The sequence below is a fragment of the Amblyomma mixtum genome, chromosome 9 (assembly GCF_055824585.1).
Source record: "Amblyomma mixtum isolate Tamu chromosome 9, ASM5582458v1, whole genome shotgun sequence".
Lineage (NCBI taxonomy): Eukaryota > Metazoa > Arthropoda > Arachnida > Ixodida > Ixodidae > Amblyomma > Amblyomma mixtum.
The window spans coordinates 14,320,321-14,348,061 of NC_143020.1; the positions used below are offsets into that span (position 1 = coordinate 14,320,321).

General features: G+C 47.5%; 1 protein-coding gene across 1 annotated transcript in view; it reads left to right on the top strand.

Moving 5' to 3' along the window:
- The window catches only part of LOC149328367 (uncharacterized), a 110,348-nt gene that overhangs the window by 32,268 nt on the left and 50,339 nt on the right, over positions 1 to 27,741 (top strand). The window contains exons 5-7 of the mRNA XM_089558974.1: positions 337 to 539; positions 3,741 to 4,145; positions 21,956 to 22,039. Of these exons, the coding sequence (XP_089415100.1) occupies positions 337 to 539; positions 3,741 to 4,145; positions 21,956 to 22,039 (692 nt within the window). The remainder of the gene's footprint in view (positions 1 to 336; positions 540 to 3,740; positions 4,146 to 21,955; positions 22,040 to 27,741) is intronic.

Below are 27,741 nucleotides of genomic sequence, written 5' to 3' on the forward strand. Positions count from 1 at the left end.
CCGGGGCGTAGATTTGGTCTTTCACAGCTTTCTAGATTGTACAGGTGTTTATTTTGGGCATCGACAGTTATGTCTCACTAGACATTTGACACAACACAACTCAATACTAGGGACAACTGTGTGGTCTTAAACGTGATTTTCACATATTTCCTCTGTTTTTTTCTGCCATGAATAGTTGCCATCTATGACCATAATCGCCACTGGTGACCAAAGATGTTCGTCAAAATTATTTATACCAGGAAGCCTGCCTTTTATTCCCTAATAGAGTGTGAAATTTTCGCGGTCATAATTAGATAAGTATTCAAAGTTAACTGGTTCCCTTTTTGTTTTTAGCAGGTGGACAAAATACCTCAAAAGAAAATGTCAAGGAAGAACTGATCAAAATGCTCAAATCGCTTGGCATCCAGAAGTGGCCGCTGACTGAAGATAAAGGATTTTCAGACGACAATTACGTAAAAATTTTGGAACGAACTGGACTCAGGCCGTTGGCCAGAATTTCGCCTGTTCCGGACAAAAAACAGCCGCATTACATAATCGCAGTAAGTAAAAATGCTTGCCGGTGAAGGCAAGGATCCTTTGTTCATGTAAATGCCCCACAAAGAAAAATTCTTCGCAGGAACTTATTCATTCAGTTCTTAAGAACGAAGGCTCTATCTTGTGGCATGAAGTTTAGAACAGCTGCCATATGTGGAGCAATATGGAAAAAAGAAAGCTAAAACCAGATTGTTCTAATGGTTTACTTACATCATGTGTGCTTTAGTCCAGCAATCTCAAGAAATCAACGAAAAATGTCATCGGAAACTGCAATGAAGAGCTATGCCACTACGAGAAGAGACGGAAATTTGACACAGCGATAAAATCGAAATGCACGAGCCTGAAATTGTCGCATGCAGCTTGGCTAATGAGTGGTCGTTTTCAGAATGCATTTTGTCTAGCGCCCATGTAGACAACCGACCACTGGTACTGCCACCAGTGCGCTAGTACTGCCAGAGGTTGCCCTGTGTGCTTTTTAGTTGTCGTTCGCGAGCCCAGGAGAAAATGCATCTGATCATCACGAGCCGAAATTATACAGAAGGTCTCACAAGTGTCCACTAGCTGAAAGCCCTAGAACCGCCAGAAATATACTTATGCGGAAATTGAACTTTTCACGGATCTGCTGGAGCATCACACCATATGTACTGACGAAGAGTGAAAAACGAATGGTTATTTGCAACGCTTGCACCCTAGTCTGGTCTTAGTCAGAGCAGAACAATACATATATAATGTTAGCGCCACAGTGGTAATAAAGTTTGAGTGGATAGCGCGCGTAAGTTTTCCTATAGTGGCTGTAAATCACTTACACATAACACTTGTCTGTCGGGGCCCGAAATTCTCTCCTTTAGCAAGGGCACTTTAAATTCAAATCCGTGACGCCCCCTTCTAATTTTATTCAGCAGTGAACTGAATGCCTTCAGTATATTTAACACAAGAAGCCGTTCGGGTTCAAGACGATATCAATGCGCACCATTCTGCACCAGCAACGAGAAAAAGAGATCTTCCATTTAGGTTTTTACAACGGTCGCATTTAGTTGGTAATCTAGCCAGTGCAATGCTTCTTGCTATTACAATTTAAGCACCTTGCCGCGTGGAATAGTTGGAAAGTTTTTATCTTAAATCGTGCGAAAAGAGGAACGGTTACGAAAGAGAGACTTGAGAGTAAGACGCTTGGACTGAGAATGCAGGACCAGCACACTGTGCTGTAACGTCCGCATTCAAATCTTAATTTCCAAGAATTAGGTCGGCGTGTTCATGCTCAATCGTAGATATTTCGTGAGATGCACCATGTGCAGTTTCCTGTCGGAATCTGTGAAGCAAATCTGAAAGGCAAAGTACGCCCTGGTTATTCCGCGAGCGCCTATGTATGACAGCTCTGGTAACGGCGCTTCAAAACGTACAGAACTTGTTTCGCTCCGGTCTCGGTTACTGCTCAGATTTAATGGGCAGTGAGCTACTGTGGTCTATATTTCGAACCTCCATGACGAGTTTTGCAAGGCTATTTGAAAGCACAGATACGAAAGGCACCTTGAAAATGTTTAAAATATGTGCCTCTGCACGTGCTGCGGAAGGTGCACCGAGTGCCTCCTTTCATTTGCTTGTATTGCAGGGATGCGGGATTTAAATATCCTGTCTCGACTGATTTACCTTAAAGCAACTAATTGGGCTCAAGGCAACCCAAATGTGCAGAGAATGTCATATTGCGATTTAGAAATGTGAAGATGCGACAGAGACTGCGTGATTGTTCATTTATGAGGGCGCAAATTTTATGGGCGTATTTATGTAAAGCTTCTAGCAAAAACCCCCAAACCTTTGTAATTTTATTCTGTGTGTCTGATAAATCATCATTGCGGGAATAAAAGCCTTACACATATACAGTGTATTGGTCATGGAATCTTCGCCGACAAAACCCTGCTAATTGTTTTTGAATATGTATCAGGGCGTAAGCAAACAGTCTATTGGTCATGGAATATTCGCTGATAGCAGCATGATAAGTGTTTCTGAATATACATTAGGGCGTAAGCACTAGTACGATGGGTACCAACCCCGAGAAAAATCACTCGCTCTCCGCGTTGTCGTTCGCCTAGTGTGAGCGCTCTGTTCCGCGGCACTACCCGCTCTTTTTTGTCTTATATGTATAAGAAATCCGTGCTTTTACAGTGATTAGGAATCCGTAAACTTTCTCTGCAGTCTATGTCGTTTGTTGACCAAGAGACAAAGATAGTTTGTATCACTGAATCGGGGCTCTGTTACAGTTTTCACCAACTCAAAGCACACGCTTATTGCGACATAGATGACGCTAATGCTGATAACGCCTGGAAGCTGCTATGGTGAATGCGGTATGCGCAGAGGTTTGAACACTACCAATGTCTGTAAAGCAGGTACCACTCCTGAAAATTACATTTTTCTTCCAATCTTTGACGGAAGGAACGGTCAGTTGGCGAATATATCAAGTCAGTTTTCATGCTCACAGGGGTGCGCACTTCGTCCACACTTCTTAGGTTCCTTGTGTTATGAGCTCCAATTTAAACGCAAATTATAAATCCCATTTGAAGGATATCCTCAGGCAGGGCAGCGTGAACTTTTCTTATTCGCCAACTAATGCTTACAGAGGAGGCGTTGGTACACCGAGCTAAAAAATGTTTCATTAACTGGCGTTTTTAAAGCTGGAGGGCTTTCTGGTTTCTATTGGCTTCTTTACTTCGTGCATCAACGGACCCCAATGCAGACACTTTTAAGACCCCGAAAACTCCAGCACAGAGTTCGCCATTGCGTCGTACTTACCATAAGTTAGTACTATTACCAAAACTAAATTACGTTCTAAAAGAAACATGTGGCTTAAGGCAGATTTTAACCCAATAGAGTAAGCAAAAAGTTATTTCGCGTACCGGTGAGGGGAAATAGAAAGTAGGCGTGGTGTTAAGTTTCTACCTGAAGCTCATTTGAGCTCAAAATCACTGAAAAACCACAAGAAAACAATATTTCTATGTTTTGCATTTTTTTATCAAAAAGAGGAAAAAAGGTCTTGGAGACCTGTGATAGAACGAATAAATATGCCATATATAATTAATATGCTATATATTTGCTATATAATTACTAAACGCCTAAATGATGATCGGCTGAATGTGAAAATCACTTTATGTTATAGACACCTCAGGAAAATATCAAAGAAAGTGCCTAGTTCAGATTTTACTTGTTTCTTGCAGGTCACGGGGCCTTTCTCCCGGTTCGGAGCCTACCCAGAAAAGATGAAGGACATAAAGCAGAAGCAAAAACAGTACGAAGCCTACAGAAACCTGATACGCTCCGTGCTGAGCTTATTTTTTGAACTTAAAATTGTTCCAGTGGTGCCAGAAAATTATTCTGATGAATATTATGAGGATTATGAAAGCATTGAAGGCGAGGATGAAAGGCCAAACGACGATTCCAGAAGCGACGAAGAGGAAGAAGACGTGAAGCCTGAAGACACTACAAAGAACGAAAAGGAAAGTGGTGATCGCAAAGAGGAAAACGAAAGGCCAGCTGTTGAACCCACAATTAACGAAGAGGAAGATGGTGAAGCTTCCGGAGTAATTTCTGATATAATTGACGTTGAGGTCGAACTTGCTAAAGTGAGTACTGCGTGACGTTTTAGTCAAGCATTTCTATTTTTTGGCGCAACAAAAATAGAAGTCGCCTCGAAAACTGATATGTTGTTCTCAAAATCTGCTAATGACTGCCAACATGGGATACGTGTTATTCTCTCACTCGTCCACTGCATACGAACGATTCTAAGAGTAGTGCTTCTGGCTAATAATATTCACGAGAAAGGGGTGAACGGCACAAGGTTTTTGTATATATCTGCTTTGGAATAAGGCGCAAGACATAAGCAAACAAGGATTACCGAGTCAAATTTTCATACGCTGAGTAAACGGTTTTAATTGAATTTTTCTTCCTATACAATTCAGGCATCGGTCTCAGCAGCCAGGTGATTGTTCTGACGTCACACGTTATTATGAGGCCACGTGAGGCACACAAAATGTCTAACGAAGTTGCCGTCATTTCGGCCTCAACAGCAGGCTAGTGTAAAGATTGACGTCAAATAAAATGACAAAGCAGCGGTTATATTGCAACATTTTTATACCTCACGTAATTTCATACTAACTTTTGACTCCGCAATCATTGTGCGGTCATTGTAATCAAATCTGAAGCAACATGAGAAAAGAAATTTAATTGCAAATTATTTGCTAGGTGCTGCAGAATCGCGCAGGTTGATCCATGTTTACTAGTATCACAAGCAACATTCCACAGAAAAAACGCAAAAAAAAATATTGAGTGTAAATAGCTTAGATAAAGGGCAAAAGATGTTATTGCACTTCGATGAGACTGGCATCGCCCAGTTTATTCGGCAGAGCAGTCATACTTAAAAAGAGTTGATAGTGTTCAAAAAGGTGGTTACGGCTCTAATAAACGAAAATAAATACATGGAGCTGGGAATGCTTAAGACCTGATATAAATAATTCAGGAATATATCTGCATAAAACATTTTTAGCTTCTGGACTGCCCCTGTTCGTTAAGCCCTTCTATCTGACAGCTGACAGCTGAAAGCTCTTCTATCTATCTGACCGCTGAATACCAAGAGCTATGCAACTTTCTGTTTTCAGCTGCTGCATTCTCTCATGACAAATATTTTAGCTTATGCCACACGGAGCCTTGTACCTGAGCTCGATACAAGTTGAACGAAAGCAGAATATTAATGAGAAAAGCAACGATGCCCCGCAGAAAAGGAATATAATGGCTTTGAAAGAAGTGGGAGACAGAAACATTGAATGTGTGTGCTCTCACCGCGAAACGCACCTGAAGAGAAGAGTAAGCCTGATCCGGCCCTGGCGGTGCGCCTACGCCATGTAGAAAATTTGTAATCGAAAGCTGTGATGTTTATCTATTTGGTTCAAGAGCCTAACGATGGCTTTGACGTGGAAGAGGAGAGCGTGAGGTATATGAAAACCATACTAGTGTAGCCGTTTGTTTTCATCTAAAAGCACCTTTTCGGTTATGGTTGACGTCGATTCGTTAGTCATTTTATAACCTTTCCGCACAGTTTGTTTCCGGCTTGCAAAGTTGAAAGCGAGAAATTCGGGCTTATGTAAGCGCTAGAAGTGCATGCTATGAGTGCTTGAATATGAATTTTCAAAGTGTGGTTACGGCGATTAACAGGAGCTTATGAGGCGCCAGAGGCCTTAATACGAAGTATCGCTTTTGCATTCATACCCACCCCTCCCCCTTCTCGGTGCTCTCCCGGTGTGTTTAAAGCCATTCGCCTGCATGAAAGTAAGCAGCTGCCAGTGGGCGCTCGTTCTTGTAGCTTATCTTTTCATTCCTCGTTCTTGATGGCTGCCTCAATCTAGTGCAATGTGTAATACCGATTAACCCTGTTTAGCGGCATTTTTTGCCACGAGTAGAGAGACTGACATTTCTCCGGCACCATGAGCTGGGTGAAGCACTAGCACACCTGCATTGAACGTGCTGTGAATTATGCTGGAAGTTGATAAAATAATTTTCTCGGTAATTTCGTCCTGCCTTAAATAGAACGAAGGCTCTACTTCTGCACCATGTCTGAAAAAGCCGATTCATCTCTGAAGCCTTGACTTAGATTTTGAATAAATGAAGTAAATATTACCGCGTCTGGGATTAAAACCCGCGGCGGAGAGAAGAAATAAGGCTCGCTGGCTACTGCACGCGAGCACTACGCTATTGCCGCATCCGATCACGCCTCTTGTTAAACTACAACGCACTCTCACGGTGTGCATTGAACATCATCGTCTTCATCAATTTCTATCTGCGGCACGAATAGATCAGATCTGCTCAACTTCGATTAGGATTTAACTTGAGCCTAATATCGTATGCCGACGATGCCGCAACATAAAACCATGAGCCAATCAAGATAAAGACATGCTTTCGCACATCTACTCTGTTTACCCTACGTCAAAACCCAACCATTTTTTTTCTGCTCAAAGGAAGTAAACGTCTTTCTGGGGAAATCATAAACGATTACTGCCCCGTTAACTGCCTTTTCATACAATTATAAAACCCCAGGGGTGGCACGTCCTTCTATTGAGGCCGCCGGGATGGCTCTGTGGTTAAAGCTGTGTTGTTAATTACCGACCGATTTCTTTAACGAGTGTGTCCTGTAAAACGTTGGAGCACATAATATATAGCGCAGTCATAAAACACCTTGACTCTCATGGGTATTTTACAGAAGTTCAGCATGGCTTTAGGTCAGGTTTTTTCCTGTACTACTCAGTTGCTTGAGTTTAGTAATGATCTGGTTTCTTCCTTTGACCGTGGCTCTCAAATAGATTGCGTATTTCTAGATTTTAAGAAAGCCTTTGACTCTGTACCTCATTTACTATTGCTACATAAGTTAAGTTGTCTTGGTCTGCAGCCCAGTGTCATCGATTGGCTTCATTCGTATCTTCAGGGCCGCATGCAGCGTGTTTTGATTAATGGTTCGCACTCAGGTTATGTAAACGTTTCCTCAGATGTACCGCAGGGGTCTGTTCTTGGACCCCTTCTTTTTCTGATTTATATCAATGATATTGTTTTCGATCTTACCTGCAAAGTTCGGCTCTATGCTGACGATTGTCTGGTTTACCATGTTGTGGAAAGTTCCTCGGACGCGTTAAAACTACAGCAAAACTTGGATTCCATCCCGTCCTGGTGCTCAAAATGGCAAATGTCTTTGAATGCCACAAAATTCCAATTTGTCTCTTTCACTCGAGAGCGTTCCCTATTACAAACAAATTACTCACTACATAATGTTCCCTTGCAAAAAGTACTTGAATACAAGCACCTCGGCGTTTATTTTTCATCTAACCTAACATGGACGAGGCAAGTTGAGTACGCTACATCCAAAGCCTGCAGAATGCTGAATTTCTTAAAAATAAATTTCAATAAAGCACCGCCTAATGTAGAAAAACTTCTGTATTTCACTCACATCCGACCAATTCTTGAATATGCCTGCCCTGTATGGGACCCCCAGTTTGCTTACTTATGTGCTATGCTCGAGCGCGTCCAAAATAATGCTGCGAGATTTGCGTTCAATAATTACAGCTTCTCAACTAGTGTCACGTCTCTTAAAAACCACCTTGGCTGGGGATCTTTAGCTAACCGTAGGAAACATTTGAGATTACAAATCATGCATCGCATCTATTTTGGAAAGCTGAGCATTGACAAAGACCGGTATCTGCATCAACCTCACTTTTTTCTAGACGAGTTGATCATCAGTGGAAGATTCGAGAGATTAAGTGCCGCACAGATGTTTACAAAACCTCGTTCTTTCCATGGACGATCAATGAGTGGAAAAGGCTACCAGCCGGCGTCACTGAGTGCTGCACGGAAGGTCAATTCCGCGCATTTTTATCTGATGTGTGACGTGGCGCGCAGTTGTCTTGCGCGTGTCCTTTTCATTTCAGTAGTGTTATTTTATTTCTGGAACGTGGTTGTCTTCCTTCAGTGCATGTTTTTCCTCATCTATTAGTGGTGTGATTGTATTTCTGTTATTATGTGTACTTTCGGCCAAATGAGCAGATGTTATTGTGTTTTCCCCCCTGCAATAATGCCCTCGGGCGCTGCAGGTATCTGTAATAAATAAATAAATAAATAAATTATGGAGCTCGGTAGCTGATCCGAAAGACGCGGCTTCCATCCCAGCCTCGGCGGTCGAATGTCGATGGAGGCGAAATTCTGGAGGCCCGTGTACTGTGCGATGTCAGTGCACGTTAAGGAACCCCAGGTGGTCTAAAGTCCGGAGCCTTTACTACGGCCTCCCTCATAGCCTTAGTCGCTTTGAGACGTTGAACCCCTATTAACCAAACCAAACTTTATTGCGGAATGGCATCATCCCTCCCAGAAATTGGACAATGCAGGGAGTCCGGTGCTTCAGTAAGGAAAACAAGACCGCTTGTGTAACTGATCGCACGTATACATCGGCTAGAATATGAACATATGATAGCACCTTCGGTTTACCATGAACCCCATGTTGTCAAGCGTGATGTTAAAGGGGGCATCATAACTCGGAAAGAGCGCAGACAACCCAAAGAGTATTTGCCTGGCTTGCGCTTGTGAAACTGCTGCAGACAAGTGCTGACGTAGTCCAGTGGGCTTTCAAGGGAGTGAGCAATGCTTCGCACCACTCGTGGCACAACTTCGCATATTTGGCAGCACTTTGCCGAAACATGGTTCCACGTGAAATGAATAAGCCAATCGCCTTCAGTGTCAAAAAATGAACATGTGCACTTACCTATATTATGTATCAGCGTCCCAGGTCACTTGATGTTTACATGATTTGGTTTGGTTTATGGGGTTTAACGTCCCAAAGCAACTGAGGCTATGAGAGACGCCGTAGTGAAGGGCTCCGGAAATTTCGACCACCTGGGGTTCTTTAACGTGCACTGACATCGCACAGTACACGCACCTCTAGAATTTCTCCTCCAAAGAAATTCCAGCTGCCGCGGCCGGGATCGAACTCGCGTCTTTCGGGTCAGCAGCCGAGCACCATAACCGCTGAGCCACCGCGGCGGCTTTACATGATTTGTCAGGCTAATCAACAGTTTGCGGTAAATAGTATCGTTGGAATCTTAAGATACTAGTCTCTTACTCAAGCTGGACTTAAGTTTACTCCTCAGTGCTCCTTGAAAGCAAGCCTGCAGGCTGCTAATTTATGTGGTCATTTCCTTAAGTAAATGTTTTTGTTTTAAACCACGTGTCTGGGAAATTCATTGTCTCAAGAGAGGGAAGAAGGCACCCCGATAGGCGTAAGGAACGAAAGTAAGAATAACAGCTGTGAACAATCGATGATGACGCATAATTATGATGTAGCCAGTAATACGTTCATTTTTCGACTCTGGAAAGTTTCCGCTTCAGATGGAATGCTTATTTGCTCGAGAGGCAGTATTGGTTTTTTACTTTCAGGATAGATTTTGCTACTTCGCCATCTACCGTAATAGTGGCTAAGTTAGGGCTAGCAGGCCTATGGTCACCACGGTCGCCCTTCTTAGCACAGAAGGAACAACGAGGGGATTCATCAGCGAAGCATGAAAAGTTACCCGTATGAACACCAAGGAACAATGAACAGCAGTGAAACTGAGGAGCGGTCTACCCGGAATGAGTTACGCGAGAAGCTGCCCACTGACAGCACGTCGTCGATTTTCGGCAGTGAAAAATGCTACATGCGAAGCTGAACGGACCCCACCTGAAACATGCATACACATGTAACCTACAAAGATGTCCAATCCTACTCAGCGGTCTTCAGAAACACATCGGTCACATTACTGTCGAACGAGGCATGGAAATCAACTATTTCAGCACCAATGTGCAAGCCGAGAAAAGATGCCTCAATGTGCCTCTTAAAGAAAATTCACATCAAGGAAGGAGAAAAGAGAAGAAGAGAACAAGAAGAGATCCTCTAACTGAACTGGGCCAAACCGGGTGAATAACGTTCTCACGAACAGAGAGAAATACAAAATGTTTATGTGTGAGGGGTGTGAAAAGGCGTGTATTACAGAGATAAAGAGAGTCGGCAGCTCTGATATGGCAACCATCATCAGGATATGGCAATCATCATCATCAACATCATCATCAGGCTGACTGCGCCCACTGCAGGACAATGGCCTCTCGCTTATCTCTCCAATGAACCCTGCTCTGTGCCAGTTGCGGCCCCCCTACCCGCGCGAAATTCCTAACTTCATCCGGCTACCTAACTTTCTGCCGCCCCTGATACGCTTGCCTTCTTTTTAAACCCAGTCCGTTATTCTTGAGTAACGTCCGTTATCCTGTCTTCGCATTACATGCCCTGCCCAAGCCCATTACATCCTATTTATTTCGACTAGGATGTCATTAACGCGTGTTTGACTCCTCACGCACTCTGCCGAGAGTGGTTCGATTTCATCTTCAACTCTTAAAGGCGATTACATACCTCCGTGTGGCAAGACGCATGCTGACTAAGGTGATGCACGTGGATAGTACGATCGATTCTGCGTGCCCTTAAAGTGAAAGGGCACCTGGAGACACAGAAAAAAATGCCCGAAGGAAAGCAGTTCAACTAAATAGTTTGAGGGTTTTAACGCAGTTAACACGAGTGGACGTGCGAAAGCACATCTTTAGTCTGGTTGGCTCATGGTTGTGCTTTGCTGGTTCGTCGGTACGCCTGGCGAAGCTATTAGTGTGAAAGAAGAATTAGTTTATAAAGCAGACAGTGTGCAATGCACAGCACGAGAGTGTGTTGCAGTTTAACCGGAGGCGTGATAGGCTGCGGCGATATTTTCTTCCTTCTTGGCCTGCACGCTATTTGGCGCGCAGGATGGCTGTGGGACACTGCGACGAAGATGCACGCTCTGTGCGCGATTACTTCAAAGGAAACGTATATAAGGTACGTGAAGTGCAGAAGGAGGTATGTTTTGGAGACGTAGTTATCAATTTGATGGGTTAGTTTTGTTGCTTGAAGCGGTTCTGAGCGGCTCCTATTGTCAAACTCATGTCCGCTCATGACATTTGAGGTAGCAGTACGGAACATAATCTGTTTGTGGCGTATCGTATACTGTCAAAACAGGCAATGAAGGAAAAAAATGCGGCGGCAATGGCATAAGCTCTGATGCAGTACCAAGCGAACCTGATCTTTTCGCACCGTTGGGGGTTCGAACCGCAACTACGTTACTGTTTGTTTTTGAATCGTTTCATCAAGGTTACTGTCAAGGCCAAGCTTCAGACAAACCTGGTCATCCGGTTTTAAGTCGTGAAGTAGTGCTTTCGCACTAATGTGCACCCACCGCGCAACGAAACTGCTCGCAGTCTTGCACGACGAGCAAGAGCAGAAGCAGATCCCGAAGTCGCGGGAGGGAACCGGAAGGCATTGCACCCATAAAGAAAGTACCTTTGGCTGACATGGGGGGGGGGGGGGCACATAAAAAGTCGAGGAATGCCTTCAAATAACTTCGAACCATTCCGACAGTCTGGACGAATGCGTGCGCAAACTCTAGCAATTTCGAAATCCATAAAAACGACCAACATTAACCGCGCTTCTGGCGCAGCTTCAGAGAAAAGGAAAGAAGGAGATCCAGAAAAGTTGCAAAACATTCACTCGCAAAAAAAAAATGCTGGGGTCTAGCTTTGGTTAAGCCCAGGTAATTGCGAAAGCAATATCCCCTTGGTTACGCTATGTGTTTCGCTTATGGGTGGTGCGCGTCTTCGTTTACTCCCATCTTTCTCGCTTCCCTAATCGAGTTTCGGGTGTCCACCGAGATATGCGAGAGAGATACATTTCCATTTTGAGGGGAGGAAATGTATCTCTCTGGCATATCTCGGTTGACAACCGAACCTCGCCTAAGGGAAGGGAGAAAGATGGGAGTGAACGAAGACGCCGTATTAGCTAGACGCACCTTTGTTCTGTCGCAGGTGTTCGACCGGCCGCGTAGTTCTAGCTGCGGCGCTCTGAAGAGCCGACTTGGTGCCCCATCTCTCGGTCTGTTATGACGTCAGTAGACACATGACCGACCGCCAACTGTCGTTCGGCCGCAAAGTCTAGCTGCGGCGCGCTGAAGAGCCGACTAGGTGCCCCATCTCTCGCTCTGGTATGATGTCAGTAGTCACATGACCGACCACCGACCGTGAAGGGCAGGCTGCGGTACCGCGAATGCGGCAATAGCATACCGCGAGATTTAGGTTCAAGAAGATGGTTGAAAGAGATGGGAAACTAATCGGGCTCAAGGAAAAAGTGATGGAAATGCGCTTCAATGAATCAGGGAGGCCGCCACCAGCCAGATGGAGGTAAATATCGAATCCGGTCTGCAGTAGGCTGCTGAAGCAAAGACGGAGCGCATGCTCCATATTAAAAGCCTTGCCACAGAGGCACCAAGAAGTGCAACAAATAGTGAAACTTCTAACCATACTTCAGCAAGTCAGGACTAAGTCGACACCCTAAGACAAGATCTGTAATGAATACACCGGACTGCACATCTTAAAAAGAAACTCAACAGCCAGCGGCCACCTAGTAATCTGCATTACAAATGGCGATGCTACCTGTATAGATCACAATAGTTGTAAGGGATCGGTAGTGTTCGCGGGGGTCATTGGAACGCGGCTGGGGGCACTCAAAGCGGAGCGTCTCCTTTCTTGGAACGCGGCCGCTCGCGAACGCGCCGGGAAGTACGGGTGTCCACCCGCCCCGCGGAACCGATTCGCGCACGTTCTGGCTCGAATGTGTATTTGTGTTGTTTTTATTTTTATTTTGTGGTGGAGAGAACGTTCTACTCTGCACGTACTGGCACGACCGTGCGTTTGTGTTTGTGGAAAGGGCGTTTTGCCCTACGGAAGCTGTAGGGCTGGCCAGGCTCTCGATAAACCAATCATGTGAACATCGTAACATGATTGGAATCCACCAAATGTGGGCCGGGCCTTTATGTCTTTAAAACCGGCCCCGGAGCTGGAAGCGGGGTTCTGCGCTAAGGTGAGATGCTACGCATCTTCGGCAACGCCGAGTAGGGGCCTCCCCTAGTATTAGCCAGTTCCGCCTTTTGGTTGTTTGTCTTTTTCCCGTTGTGCCTGAACTTGTATCTATTGTAAATTGCTGTATATAAACTGTACATAAGTATTCCCTTTATCCCTGCATATCTACTCATCGAGAGACCGTCTCTGACGGGGCACCCCTGGTGCGAAGATCAAGCTTCAGTCTTGAGAGTTAAACCAACCGTCTCTGGCGGGGCACCTCTGGTGCGAGGAAGATAAAGAACCTGTGAAACTTTACTATAGTATTCTTGGTGAATATTGTTGGTGACTGTGTGACAAGCAGTGGTTGTTCGAATCGGCCACAGTGTTGTCAAACGCACAACTGTTGGCTTCAAAACACGAGACACCACCGGAGGGAAAGAATGGAGCAATGCGTTTAACTGGATGCTGGATTAAGAAAATATACATCGCAAACAAAATCATAATTAGCGGAGACTTCGACACCAGACATTGATTATGTGGATACAAATTTAACGCGCCCAGCGGCTCCGACCTCCAGCGGGCCACGTGCCCGAAGAATGGGAAGACAGCTTCTTGGTGCCCGAGCTTTAAGATGCAAGTCTGTCAGCACAGAGATCAATCAAAAATAATCCTGGCATCACACGCGCTCTCCGCGCTCTCTTCGCTATCGCTGTCTGTCATCCTTCGCTGCGTACTACGTTCGATTTCTTTCATCCTCTGCTGAGCTTCACCTTAGCTCGGTTACACCGAAGTACGATGGCGACTCCACTCAAAAAAGAAACAGGCGGTTAGGAGCTTCGCTCTGAAAAGTGAGAGCGATAATTAATAAACATATATGTGCAGCCTTGCTGTTAGTACGCCAGCCCTCGATAAAAACGAATTCATGTCGCCTAAAATATCTTGGGCAATGCCTCAAATCATTCATAAAAGCGAAGTTGGTGAGAAGGGCGTCATGAAGCTGTGCTCTCTAAGAAGGATGTGGAAACTAAGCAGGCTCTATTTGCAGAAGTCAACAGGAACTAGAGTGCCGAGGATATACGAGCTAAAGTCAAGCACTGCTACTACTGACTTCCGACATATGTGATTGATTGACTTCTACTCTGTGAAAACTGATTGAAAAAATGGATGGAAAAAGTAACCAGATCGGTATTACGCCTAAAATGGTCTCCTAGCTTGTTGCTCCTGATGAAATTAATTAAGGAGACTCGCAAGCAGTGTATAGAGAGAAAGACAAGGACGCCTAAATGCGAGGCAGTGCATTTAGAGAACCAGACGTCAGGGGAGTCCTGCGCCAGAGCAAAGAAGGCCGGCTGTTCCTACTAGTGATTCGTGGCTACCTATGCCCGACACCTCGGCGATTTGAGTCAAATAATATCAAGGATAACACAAGCGTCTAACCACATAAGGCTGCGGCCGCCAGCCTTCGCAAAGAGTCTGATAAGTGTAACACACAATGCCATAGTCGAGAAACTGAGCGCAGCTTTCTCGGGAAAATGATTGTAAAACTTTGTGGATGGTTTCAGGAAGGACGAATTTTCAAAATACACAAAGGACAGTGATTCCAAAACTACCAGATCTTTGTTAGCAAAAAGTTAGTTCGTCTGGTCTCAGCCTTATTTCCCGCACTATTTAAGTTGATTATGCAGTGTTTAGTATTTGAACACTCGGGGGCAATGGCTGCAGACAAGCGGTATACTAAGGGAACATTTGATTATTAGTTAGAAGCGGCGACCAATGGAAGAAAATAAAGGGCTAACAAGAGATGCAAGCGATTCTCATAGCCCTAAAAAGGGCTCTTGAAGAGACAGGATCGAAACTGTGAATAAAGGCGATGTATTTGGTACTGATAGCTGGCACCCAACGCGAAAGACACAAGGTGCACCTGTCTGTAGGGGATGAAGAGGTAGGGCACCAGACAGCATAACCCGTAAGTATTCTGGAAATGCAACTTAAGACCAAGAGAAACACAAACTTCAATAAAGAAACTCGCGCGGCCGTGGGGTACACTGCTCAAGACGATCAAGACATCATTCAAACTCTGAGATAGGCGGTGCTGGCCCCTTAGATAACTTATACAGCTAGCATCTATAACACTAACTGGAGCTATAACTGAACGGTAACAAAGCTACCGGGTCACGCGAACCTCGAAGTCATCAATGCTCCGGTCTAAATGTACGACTCTAAGAAATTATTTAAATACAACAAAGGAACTCTATTTTTTCTTATAGGCAATCGCAGGAATCTCTCGAATTAAGAAAAACTATAAGGCTATGAGACACGCAAGGGCGCGGATACAGACGGATGTCCGACGGAAAATTTTTTCACAAGCGTGGCACTAGCTGCAGCGATAGGGACCAGTCCACTTTCCAAATACATGTGCGAAAGGTACGAAACGCTGAAAAAACAGTTGCTCTTATTCTTATAGGGATTAGCCAGGAAGAAGACAAGGTTTGTCGGGATTAATCTTTCTGAGAGAAAAAGTGCTACGCAAGCGTCTACTTTTAAACCCGTTAGTTAATAACTGGGTTCGAACAAACGAAATGAACGGACTGTAGTGACAGCGAACACTCCGTCATAGTGCCACTAAGAGAGAGCAGATTCGCTGCTCGTCAAAATATGGTCTCTGGAGCCACTGAACTTAGTCGAAGCACTTAGGCTTCACGTCATTACCGAAAATGCAGGTTACAAAATACATCGGCAATGCCTATAAGTGGACAGAATTGTGCCTGGCTCAACGTCAGTCTGTAGAGGGCCTAATCCACTGAAAAACTCCTGCAAGTGACAAATTCCGGCACGTGTACAGGTTGATGTCCGGAAAACGAAATTGTACATAGGACGGAAGTGCGCCCAGTGTTTCAAATGCCCAGCACGGACTCTCATCAACTTCCAAACCAAGTTCTGTCATACCTAGCGACCCGAGCACCCCTCCCAAGCAGCTATCCGAGCTCTAAGTTTGAGCCCTCAAGAACCTCGAAGCTCCGCAGAGCGGCGAATATCCTCACTAAAGTCATAGAAAGAAAATCACTCTCACAAATGCGGTTCTAGTTCCAGTGTTGGAGTAGAAAGATAAGAAAACTCAGAAAGAGCAGCCTCCATCTGATCCACCCCTTGCATGGTACTAGCTTTAAAAGCAAAGTCGAACGTTGTACACCTTCTGTAGCTTTTTCTCACTTTGTAGCACAGAGGCCTCCACAAACCTCAGCACGTTAATTCTTATGAAGACCGGATATGTTCTTCGAAGAACATCGCCAATGCGGTCACGGGTGCGCGGAACTGAGTGTTCGAGTGCTAGCTCAACTACTTGTCCTAGATTCGACATCACCATAAACAATAAATATGGCACAGCATCAAGGGTTCTTAGCAACGTTATACCACTGTCCCGTTTCTTATGGGTATCACTCCGCACCTTGCTTTTATCAATACAGTTATTGAATTCAGTGCTGGCAGAGCACAACGAGCACATTAAATGTGCACTAAATGGGAATTTGAACTTGTAGGTTTACCACGGGAAATCGATCTGCATGTCCCTAGCATTCATAAAATTAGAATTGTGGTCCTGTGCGGCCGATTTCTTGAACTGAAATCAGATAAAACGTCCCGGCTTCCGCCTTTTTTTGAAATAACCGCAGACGATAGTATGAGACAACCAGCCTTTCAGCCAGTTCCGTGGCAGCTAGCAGATATGCCATCGGCGGAGTGATACGTAGCGATCGGTGGAAGCAAAGAGACCACGCGTATTTTTTATTTTAGTGGGCCTAACTTGCAGCTATGCAGTCTCAGACTGCATCTATTCGTTCACAGGAAGACAAAAAACAAAATAAACGCGAAAGTGAAGCCGCCACTCGACAGCCTGGAAGGCACTCCAGTCGTTAGTTGACTTCACCTATGTTCAGCTGTCAGTTAAAAAAAAGACGGGAGCCGGAACATTTAATTCGATTTAAATTAGGAAAATGGGCCCCACAGGACAACAATTCGAAATTTCTAAGAATGCTTGCAACGTGTAGATTGAGTTGGACTGAAAGTGAGCAAGGTATTCCATTGTGTTCTGTTTCCAGCGATTTTAGTTGTTTTCAAGTTGAAATATAAAGGGTTGTAAAGATTTAGTCGCACGTAAAAGAAAAAGGGGCCACTTAAAAGGGGGCGATGTGATATTGCCACGCGCCTCACGCGCCGCGCGGCCTCCGCGCTGAGTCGAAGACGACGACGAAGCGGCGGTGGGCTCTCGAGGCGCGCTTGTTCTGTTCGGTGTCCTGGAACCTGCTGCTGTAATTAAAAGAAGGCTCCCAGTCTTGGGTTCTTCCCGACGCCTATCTCCACGGCCCCTCTGGTCGTGACACTGGTGGAGGTGCGGCCGATGCTCCCTACTCCTGAGGACGACTCGACGCGCCCGCCTCTTGTGACCACCCCTGTCCATCGTGCCATCCGGAGGATCCGAGGCCTGTCCCCCGAGGCGCTCTCTTTTGTCGGTGAGCCCTCGACTACCCCTACACTCATGGCGACGCCAATACCCGCCCTGCCTCCGACTGTCCCTGCAGCCAACCCCACCTACCTCACTCTTCAAACCCCACGAACGCCTAACGGTGACCTGTTTGAAGATGCCGAAGATTGGTTGGCGCACTACGAACGGGTTGCGACCTTCAACTGCTGGGACGCCGCTACAAAGCTGCGTAACGTGTACTTTAGCCTTGAGGACTCTGCACGCACGTGGTTCGAAAACCATGAGGCTACTTTCTCGACGTGGCCGGACTTTCGACGTCAGCTCCTGAGTACGTACGCCAACAGCGACCGCCGGGAGAGCGCGGAGCGTACCCTGTCATCTAGAATTCAGCTCCCCAATGAGGGTGTTGCCATGTACGTCGAGCATGTGACGCGTCTTTGTCATCGCGCCGATCCGGCAATGCCTGAAAAAAAAAGCTGCGGCACCTCATGCGCGGCTCAAAAGACCAACTCTTTTCCGGCCTTGTGCGGAACCCGCCCAACACCGTCGCAGAGTTTCTGGCCGAGGCCGTGCACATGGAGAAATTGCTGCTGCAGAGATCCCAACAGTACGCCCGGCAACTGCGTCCGTCGTCGACACTGTCAACGTTGGACCGGTTCGACCATGATCCCAGGCCGAATCCGGACTCCCTTCGCGAACTCATCCGTTCAGTGGTCCGCGAGGAGCTGCAGCACCTTCAAGGAACCTTTGCCCCTCGCGTCGATTCCGTCACCAGCGTCATCCGCGAGGAAGTCCGGCAGGCCCTCAGAGCACAAGACGCTGCAGTTGTGCCGGCGCCGCAACCGACTCCATACGATCCCGCGCCGTACCCGACTCCGGTCCAGCCAGTCACGTACGCGGACGTCGTCCGCCGCGCGGCCCCATCTCCTGGGCCTTTGCCTTACACCGAACCATTGGTCGCGGTGCACTCTGCTCAGCCTACTCCTTTCTGGGCGGATCGGCGCCAGGCACCGCGGAAGACTGACCTCTGGCGCACCCAAGATCAACGACCGCTCTGCTACCACTGTGGTGAGGCCGGCCATCTCTACCGGCGGTGCCCCTATCGCGAAATGGGACTACGCGGATTTCCTATCGACAGCCCCCGTCCACGGCCTGGAGAGCGCCCTCAAGACATCGCCGAGTACGTCACCACCCAGCGTAGTTCACCGCCTCCTCCGCGCCGCGAGTCGCGATCGCCTTCTCCACGCCGGTCTTCCCCCTCTGGGCTCCGTTTCGCCTCAGGACAACGCGGTTCCTCGAGCCCTCGTCGGGAAAACTAGCTCCGGCGGCCTTTGGAGGCGAGGCCGCCGAACGCCGATCCGCCGCAAAGCTTCCACCGCCGCAGCAACCGAATAGCCCCGACGTCGGATGCCGCAACGCTGCACAGTTTTCCCCGACGCGCCTTCCGACTCGCCGCGATGCCGTAGCCCCGATCGCCGACCCGCTTCCGCCGCCGCACCGACCCGATCGCCCCGACGCCGAACGCCGCATCGCCGAAGAGTTTTCCCCAACCCGCCGCTTGAATCGCCCCGACGACGCAACCCCAGTCGCCGACCAGTTCCCGCCGCCGCACCGACTGAGTCATCCACAACAGCCATCGACGGGCCGCGCTGAAGAAAGGGTCTCTTTGGATATCCCTGTTCTCGTCGACACAAAGGAGGTCAGCGCGTTGGTCGATACGGGCGCAGATTACTCTATCCTTAGCGGACGGCTGGCGACGGCCCTGAAAAAAGTGACGACACCCTGGGACGGCCCCGACATACGTACGGCCGGCGGACATCTTGTCGCACCACTCGGTATGTGTGCGGCCCGGGTTACGGTCCGAGGCTGCACATTCGTTGCCACTTTTCTCGTTCTGCGCGAATGTTCTCGCGATGTCATCCTTGGCATCGACTTTCTTCGCGAGCACGGTGCTATCACAGACCTCCCGAATCGCTTGGTGACATTTTCTACCGCAATGGCCACAGAAGAACCTGCGCACCAGGGTTCTCGGTCCGCCCTGCGAGTTGCCGACGATACCGTTACGGTGCCACCACGTGCCAGCATTCTCGCAAGAGTTACCTGTGACGAGCCACATAGGGGACTGCGGGTTGTCGAGCCTAATGACTCCCTCGTACTCACTAAGGGAGTTGCGGTGGCACGGGCCTTGGATCCCTTCATGACGGTTGTACAGAGGTCCTTGTCACCAACTTCTGCATTGAGCATCGACATCTGTTTCGTCGCACAGCCATCGCTTACGTCGACTATGTTCAGGAAGTGGCCGAATGCTTTGCTTGCGATGAGGGCACACCTGGAGCTGACACCGAAGCGGTCACCAACGTAGACATCAATCCAGGCCTTGCACCCGCTGAAAAGAGGCAACTCCAGGACCTCTTGCGGGAGTTTGGTGCGTGTTTCACGTCGTCGTCTAAAGTGTCACGACCAGAGGGGCCATGGAGATAGGCGTCGGGAAGAACCCAAGACTGGGAGCATTCTTTTAATTACAGCAGCAGGTTCCAGGACACCGAACAGAACAAGCGCGCCTCGAGAGCCCACCGCCGCTTCGTCGTCGTCTTCGACTCAGCGCGGAGGCCGCGCGGCGCGTTAGGCGCGTGGCAATATCCAGTTTTATTGGTAGATGTCTTTCTGGACTCATGTGCTGCATAAATTCTAAAAATCAATCCCATTTTTCAAACGACAGTTTTGACGGAAGTTCATGTGCGGTGACGACGACGACTACAACGACTAGTACTGCTGCCACTGCGCGTAGGACGCTAACCCTCGCTTTAAGAAATAGCGCTGTAAAAAGCAATCGAAGTTCGCCAGTACCAACAATGGGTGCCCAATGGCAATTAGAAATATAAAGCGGGGGGTGGTAGCATTTGCCATAAACTGTTGTCTTCTAATGCGATAGTGGACTGATGCGCATGTATAAAATCACTTCCGAGGAAATAAATTTTGAGATGTGCCGGAGTAATTATAACTACGTACTCACAAAATACATCTCAGTTATGGGAAGAGAATCGCTAAATCAAAGACATCACATCAGATACACCATCGTTTCGCGTGTTTGCTGATGATTGCATTCTATTTCTATACAGAGTTTAATCGAATGTAACAATCTTCATGCCATGCAGACTGACGTGGATAATGGAGCAGCTCCGTGTACACAGTAGAAATGGTCGCTATAGATAAAAAGTTTGGTTTATTGGTTTATCCCGGTTTAACGGCCCAAGGTGACTCAGGCTATGAGGGACACCGTGGTGAAGGGCTCCGGAAATTTCCACCGCTTGGGGCTCTTTAGCGGGCACTTTCGGGTCGGCATCCGAGCGCCGTAACCACTGAGCCACCGCGGCGCGGCGATATACACAAAATGTCTATTATATGAGGTTTGCTCTCAGAAATGGAGGTGTTTTTTCACAGCGTTGTTTAAATTATTAAAAGCGATATCTCTTTCCATGCTTTAATGACTTTTAGTTTTGTGTAAATTGTTGCTTTTGTTTATGTGCTCTGTTTCGAATTCCTTTCTCCTTTATCCCCCCTCCTCACGCCCGGTATAGTGCTGCAATGTGATTGAGGCATATATAATTAAATAAAATACATAAATAAAGAGAAAATTTTTGGGGGCGACAACGTTATTAAATCGCCAATCCTGTTCAAGTTGTTCAAACAAAAGCCGGCTTTTGTTCAAACAAAAGCCGTGTTTTTTTTTCCCACAAGGCAGTCTCCAAAGCCTATCATGCGCTCAAATCATAGCCTAATTTTTGGCCACGCTCCTATCGAAGTTGTTGATGAAATGAAAACCCTAGGCGTTTATTTCCACAAAAATATGTCCTGGGATAGTCACATAAATGAAATAATTTCACGCATGGCAAAAACATAGGTATTTTAGCAAAACTCCATTTCTTCCTACAGCCAAAAGTTAAGCTGCATATCTATTACTCGTTATTCTTGTCTCAACTAAATTATTGTTTCCTTGTATGGGGTACAACTACACAAACAAATTTAAATCGAATATATACACTACAAACAAAGGCTATTCGCCATATAGCTGGGAAAGACTACTACACTCATACCGCGCCGCTTTTTAAGAATTTTAAAGTAATGTCAGTACGTTCACGTTCACGTTCACTTTTTGTCTCGGGTCCCTCATTTCTTACTGAAATGGAAAATAAACTTGAAACTTCAAATTCACTGATCAAGTAGGTAAGAGTACGATCCAGAAGAAACACAGACAATGATGCACAGCTGGAAGACGATTCCCGCATATTGAAACGGAAATGTAGCAGTGGTATGGCGGTTTCATGCGGAAATAGGCGCTCATGGGCATCTACTTGTACAAACGTCTTAACGTAACTATTGTCCGTAATTTTACTTCGTGAAATCTTCAGAATTCAGTGAAGACAGAAAGTTAGCCTACAGAAGTGGACAACAAAATTATCAGCCCTCTTATCGTGATTTCAGATGATGTTCTATGCCAAAACGACAGATGTCTACGAAACGGACACTGTGCAACATTGGCAACGGCGGTTTGGTGCACCGGTACCGGTAAGTACTGAACTAAATGTACACATCATTTGTTATATTTTGTGGGAGAGGGGGGCTGTACTTAAAGGGCTGCTATATCGATTCTTAGGACAGTAAGTACCCACCAGTAAAACAATATTTCGAGAATGTTTTCTGCAGAGGGCGAAAATTTTCAACCAACGATTGCCCTTCTGGTTAAAAATTCAACACCTCATCAAGTATAGTAACGGAGCCAGGAAAAGCAGTCATTGACCGTGCGAACTAAGATGAAAGTGACGCTTTGGTGTCGATCCTGCTACTTTGTTGGCAATGAATTGGACAAACGGTAGTTCCATATTTAAATAAAAGAGAAATGGCGAAGTTCACATGCGTAAATACATGGCTCGGCCCCCTTTATCATACTCAGTAGGGCATCGTCCGAAGCACCGACTAGCGAAGAAAGCGCATAGCCCCATTTCCACGTGAGTCGTGCCGTGTGAGGAGATGTGGATACTTCGCCAAAGCGCTTGATGCTTAACTGAATTTATTTGCGTCACCATGACTCTCTTTCGGTGGTCTAGCAAACTTTGCCACTTCGCCAATACCAGCGGTCCTTCTCTTCCAAAGGAGTCATGTAGTACACGGCTGAAACCTGTCCTTTTTGAAGCGCATCGTTTTATATTCAGCAGCGTGTTCAAGCCGCTTGCGCCGCTCGCAGGCCCTATTCTTACCGTACGGAGGGTAGCTGCTCACGCCACTATCGCCATTTAAGTCGGCGCATTCTGAGTGTTCATTCGCTGCTCTGCGTCGGGTGAAGAATTTGTTTTTAGACCTTGATTACAAAAATAAACTCAAAAGGCGCCCGGGTGTTGTGCGATGTCAGTGCCCGTAAAGATACCCAGGTAGTCGGAATTATGCCGCACACCCCACTGCGGCACCTCTTTCTCTCTTTCTTCTTGCACTACCACTTTCCTCCCTCCTCTTACGGCGTGGTTCAGGTGTCCACCGAGATAAGTGAGACAGTACTGCGCCATTAGCTTTCCTCAGAAAGCCAATTTACCAATTTCCCAACAGATTTTGCCGTCTATAGATGGATGGAAACAACTTTATTAGACAAAAAAAATCTTCTAATGTGGTCTCCGAATGGTCAGGTCCACGGGCTTGTGCTTCACGTAAAACCCGATCCACCAGCCATTTCTGGCCGGCGGGCGGAATCGTCCGTAAAGCAGCCTCCAGGGAAGGAGTGGGATTAAGGATGGGGGGTACTGCCTTTGGGGAAGGATATTCCCATAAGTAGTTGAAAAGCGTGGTTCTGGGAACACCACAGGGGTTACAATCAGGAGGAAAGGTTTCGTGAAAGCATGAGAGGCGGTAGGGCGAAATAGAGCAGCCTGTCTGTAATGTTGTTTAGAAAAAATTTATTTACATATGTACACATGCCAAGGTTACAAGATACATTCACATTTACAAAAACACATGACATTAAGCATGTAAGGCGAGCCAATTAAAGAGGTACCATACACATTTCTAAGTAACTAACAGGAATGGGCAATGTAAAATAGGAATGCATATATACCGATTGACAGAAGAGCGAAAAGTCGATAATTAGACATTGAAACATTGAAAAGCAGACATTAGCGCCAGTTTGGCCTAAAAACCAAGACAAGACGACCGTTATTAACAGAAATAAATGGGCATGACCATTGTCGGAGAAGCTCTTCCTCACCCAAGAAAAAGAGTTCCTCGGACAAAAAACTGATCAGCTCCCGTCGGAGACGGCCGAGAATTGGCCACACAGCGCGGCGTCGAAAGCCACTAGCGACCGCGGCGCATCGACTGCGCCATAAACTAAAAAGACCTGCAACTATTAACAGGCGAGCAAAACGGCCGCTGGGGAAGCGGCCGCGGGAGACGAAGCACGAAATGCCCTGCCCACGAAATCCCGCATGATCCGCGCGCCAAAAGACACGCGCCACAACACACGTGACTGTAGCGTGGCGATTAGATTCCGGGAGCGTGCAATTCGGACAGGTACTGGAGCGTAACACACCCCACCGCGCTAACCGATCACAAGTAGGGAGCACTGCCCAGCCAAGTTTCCAGACAAAGTCACGTAGATGATCTGGGAGAGGTGTCGACGCTAAACGCGCCCACTGAACGCGGCGCATAGGTGAGCGGCGAGACGCCGGCACAACAGGTAACAATAGCGTGCCCATAATGTCCACCACACGGTCTGCAACGATGTTGACAGCAGGTGCTACTGCTCTTACATGCCTGTAAAAGGCCACTGATGAAGCGTAGAAAGCGGTGGGTTACTCTGACTGGGGTCCATGATTAACAGGGGCCGCCGGATCCAAAAAGCGTAAACAAGGGCCCAAAAAGTACCGAGCCAGGATTCGTGCCGGAGACACGTTTCCTAGCAGGATACGCAAAATACTCTTCAACGCTAACAGCGAGGAAGTGACGGACAAATTTGGAAAGGCAAACCCTCCTCTCTCCCCTGGTTGTCCAAGAACAGCACAGGCCACAAGCTCGGTTCCGCCTGACCAAAAGAACGAAAAAACTGTAGTCTGCACTCGCCTTATGACACGGAGGGGTGGTTTAACAGTGTAGCACAGGTACCAGAAGGCACCGAGCATGACGGACTGAACCAGGTAGCGCCTCTCAAGCAGAGGCAAATCGAATGTCTGCGCCCTTCGCACACGAGCTGTAATGTCTTCGACGACCGAAGACCACACACCATTCCATATTTCAGCACAGTCGTAGGTCACACCTAAAATGCGCATCCGCGCGCACCACTGCAAACGTATTGAAGATGTAATACGAGTCTGGGTAGACCCCACAAAAAAGTAACAACTCTTCGAGTAATTAAGAGCAGCCCCAGACAAGGAGGCGTACTCACGGAAAACATTTAAAGTTTCAAGCAGGCTGCGTTCATCAGCTAAGTACAGAGTGATGTCGTCTGCATAAGCAGTGACGCGTACCGCTTCGCTGCCTGGCAAAGCCAGACCTCTAATAAAGGTGTGGCGATTGACTGCCAAGAGGAAAGGCTCTAATGCGAAGACAAACAAAAGGGGGGAGAGCGGACAACCTTGACGGACGCCGCGGCGAACATCAAATGCAGTACTTTCCCGGCCATCGAGGAACAGAGTGCTTGAAATATCTCTGTACATCTCTTTAATGAGAAGCACGAAAGAAGGTAAGAAGCCGAAAGCATCCAGCATCCCGTAAATGTACTCGTGCTTTAAGAAGTCGAACGCCTTTTCCTGATCAAGGGAAACAAGAAGACCCTGTGCGCGCCGTCGTAAAGTATACGCTAGGATGTCTCGCGTTACAGAGGATAAACTGTGTATTTCACGGCCTGGGATGGAACAAACCTGGTGGCAGGAGATAAGTGACGGGAGGAGAGCTCGTAGACGACGAACGAGTAATTTTGCTAATACTTTGTAATCTGAATTTAGCAGGGTGATAGGGCGCCAATCTGCCGGACATGTCGACCGAGGAGACTTTTTAGGAATAAGGACAATGCGGCCTCTTTTGAATGATTCAGGAAATACGTGCTGAGTAAAGCATATTTTTAATACTTCCAAGAAAATAGGGCCCACAATATCCCAAAATTCTAAATAGAACTCCACAGGAAGGCCGTCTGGACGAGGCGCTGATCCTCGTTTCATGGAGTCCAACACCTCCTTGATTTCATCTGTTGTTGGCACAGCCATAAGGCCGTCATGGAGTTCATTGTAAACCTGCGGCAAGCCTGATAAAAATGGGGCTGCGGAAACGACATTGCGATCAACTAGAATAACCGACTGAGCAATACCCCTGAAATGGTTAAAAAAACGCACTGAAATTCCTGCTACCTGGTTGGGACGTAGCCCCGGCGGAAGATGTAAACGCAGGGGCACCTTGAGTGTACAATAGCTCTTGGCGGGCCAACAGAAGCACCTCGGGATGAGCAGTTGGACTGCATCGACAACGCCATGCAGCCGCTGTCAAAGAGGAGGCACGTAAAAGACGCTGTAGGCGCTCCGAAAGCTCCTCTCTCCATGCGCACATAAGCGACGAAGGCGACGGGGTGCGTTGAGCAATACGTAGATTCGCCGTCACCTCACGCACCTCATTTGACACGCGAGCCCTAAGGGCTCGACCAGCTGCAGCGCAATGGTGACGCCACTGCTCCTTCAGACGGTCCCAGTCACCAGGCACCGCTCCAACAACCGAAAAACGCAAGACCCGTGTGAGCCCGTCTTTAGTGCTGGCGTCGTGAAGTATGCGTACATCCAACCGCCATGGTCTATGAGGTGATACTGCAGGCGCCGGAACCGTGAGTGATAGAAGAAAAGGGCGGTGGTCTGATATGTGCACCGGCGAGGATGGCAGCGTCTGTACATTAGCTACACACACTGACCGCGAAAGGCTCGCCGGAACGTACGCCCTGTCTAGCCTTCTCGACGATAATCCGCGACGCCAAGTCCACACAAAGACGTTGCCATAGAGGAGCTCATACGCGTCCGTGAGCATGAAATGGTTCACTAAGCGGCGCAACTCACGCGCATTCCAGCCTGGCCTACCCCTACCAGCGCCTTGCACATCTGCGACCGTATCGAGCACTCAGTTGAAATCGCCCAACATCACAACATTACGCCCTCCAAGAAAATACACATCTAAATCTTTAAAGAATGCGTTTACCAAATTGGAATGCGCAGGCGCATAAATACAAAGAATTCTCAGGTGAAGTGCGTTAAACGTGCAGTCGAACGCCAACACGCGTCCAAGCGCATCGTAGATAACATGATGATCGCGCAACAGTGAGCGGTTCAAAACAAGAACGCCAACGCCGCTAGAACGCGTGCTGGCGTACGAAAAGAAGGCATCGACGCCAAACCTACGCTTGAATTTCAACACGTCACTGAGACGAAAAAAATTGGTTTCTTGCAGGCAGACGATATCGCAACCCGAGGAACGAGCGAATGCGACCACCGTTGCCTGCTTCAAAACACTGCGGAACTCCTGCACGTTAAGAGTAATAATTTGAAGGTTAGCCATTTTGGAAATGAAAAATGAAAGCTGAACAGTCGTGATGCTTAGGCAATACAAAGTGCGCCGCGAACGGCGCTAAACCATCTCACTTTTTGCGGAGGGTCGGACCAGAGGAGGCACGAGGCCTCCTTGGCCGACCAGCAGAATTGTCCGAGTCCGTAGTCGACGCATGTGGACGCTTTAAGCTCGAACTTAAAGCGACCATCTCAATATCCGACGACTGTTCGCTAGAAGTGCTAGCGCTGATCCTCGATGTAGAAGACGACGGCGACTGCACAGGGTCAGCGTCTGGAGATGATCTTGGCTCCCGTACAAGCGATGACGAAGACGGCGGCGGCGGCGTCGTGTCCTCCTCAGGCGTGATGACAGTCTCGTCAATGACGAGGTTGACTGAAGAGGCTGAGGACGTCAAGCTGCTGTCGTCACCGTCGACCTCAGCTATGTCGGCGTCCCTGCTCAAAACCGCAACGCTGGCCGCGGGCTCTAGCGCGGGCTCCGAGGGTGGCACGTTCTCAGCCTCAGATTTTTCCAGTGACACAGTAGGCTCGGCCCCTGTGTCATCAGGGACGCTCGGAGAGACTGAGGCTGACGCAGCAGGAACCTTTACTGTCTGCTCGCTTGGTGCAGCACTGGACGTATCAACAGCAGACTCCGGCTCTTCAACGCACTGACGCTGGGACGCAGCGGAAGCACCCGTAACGGCG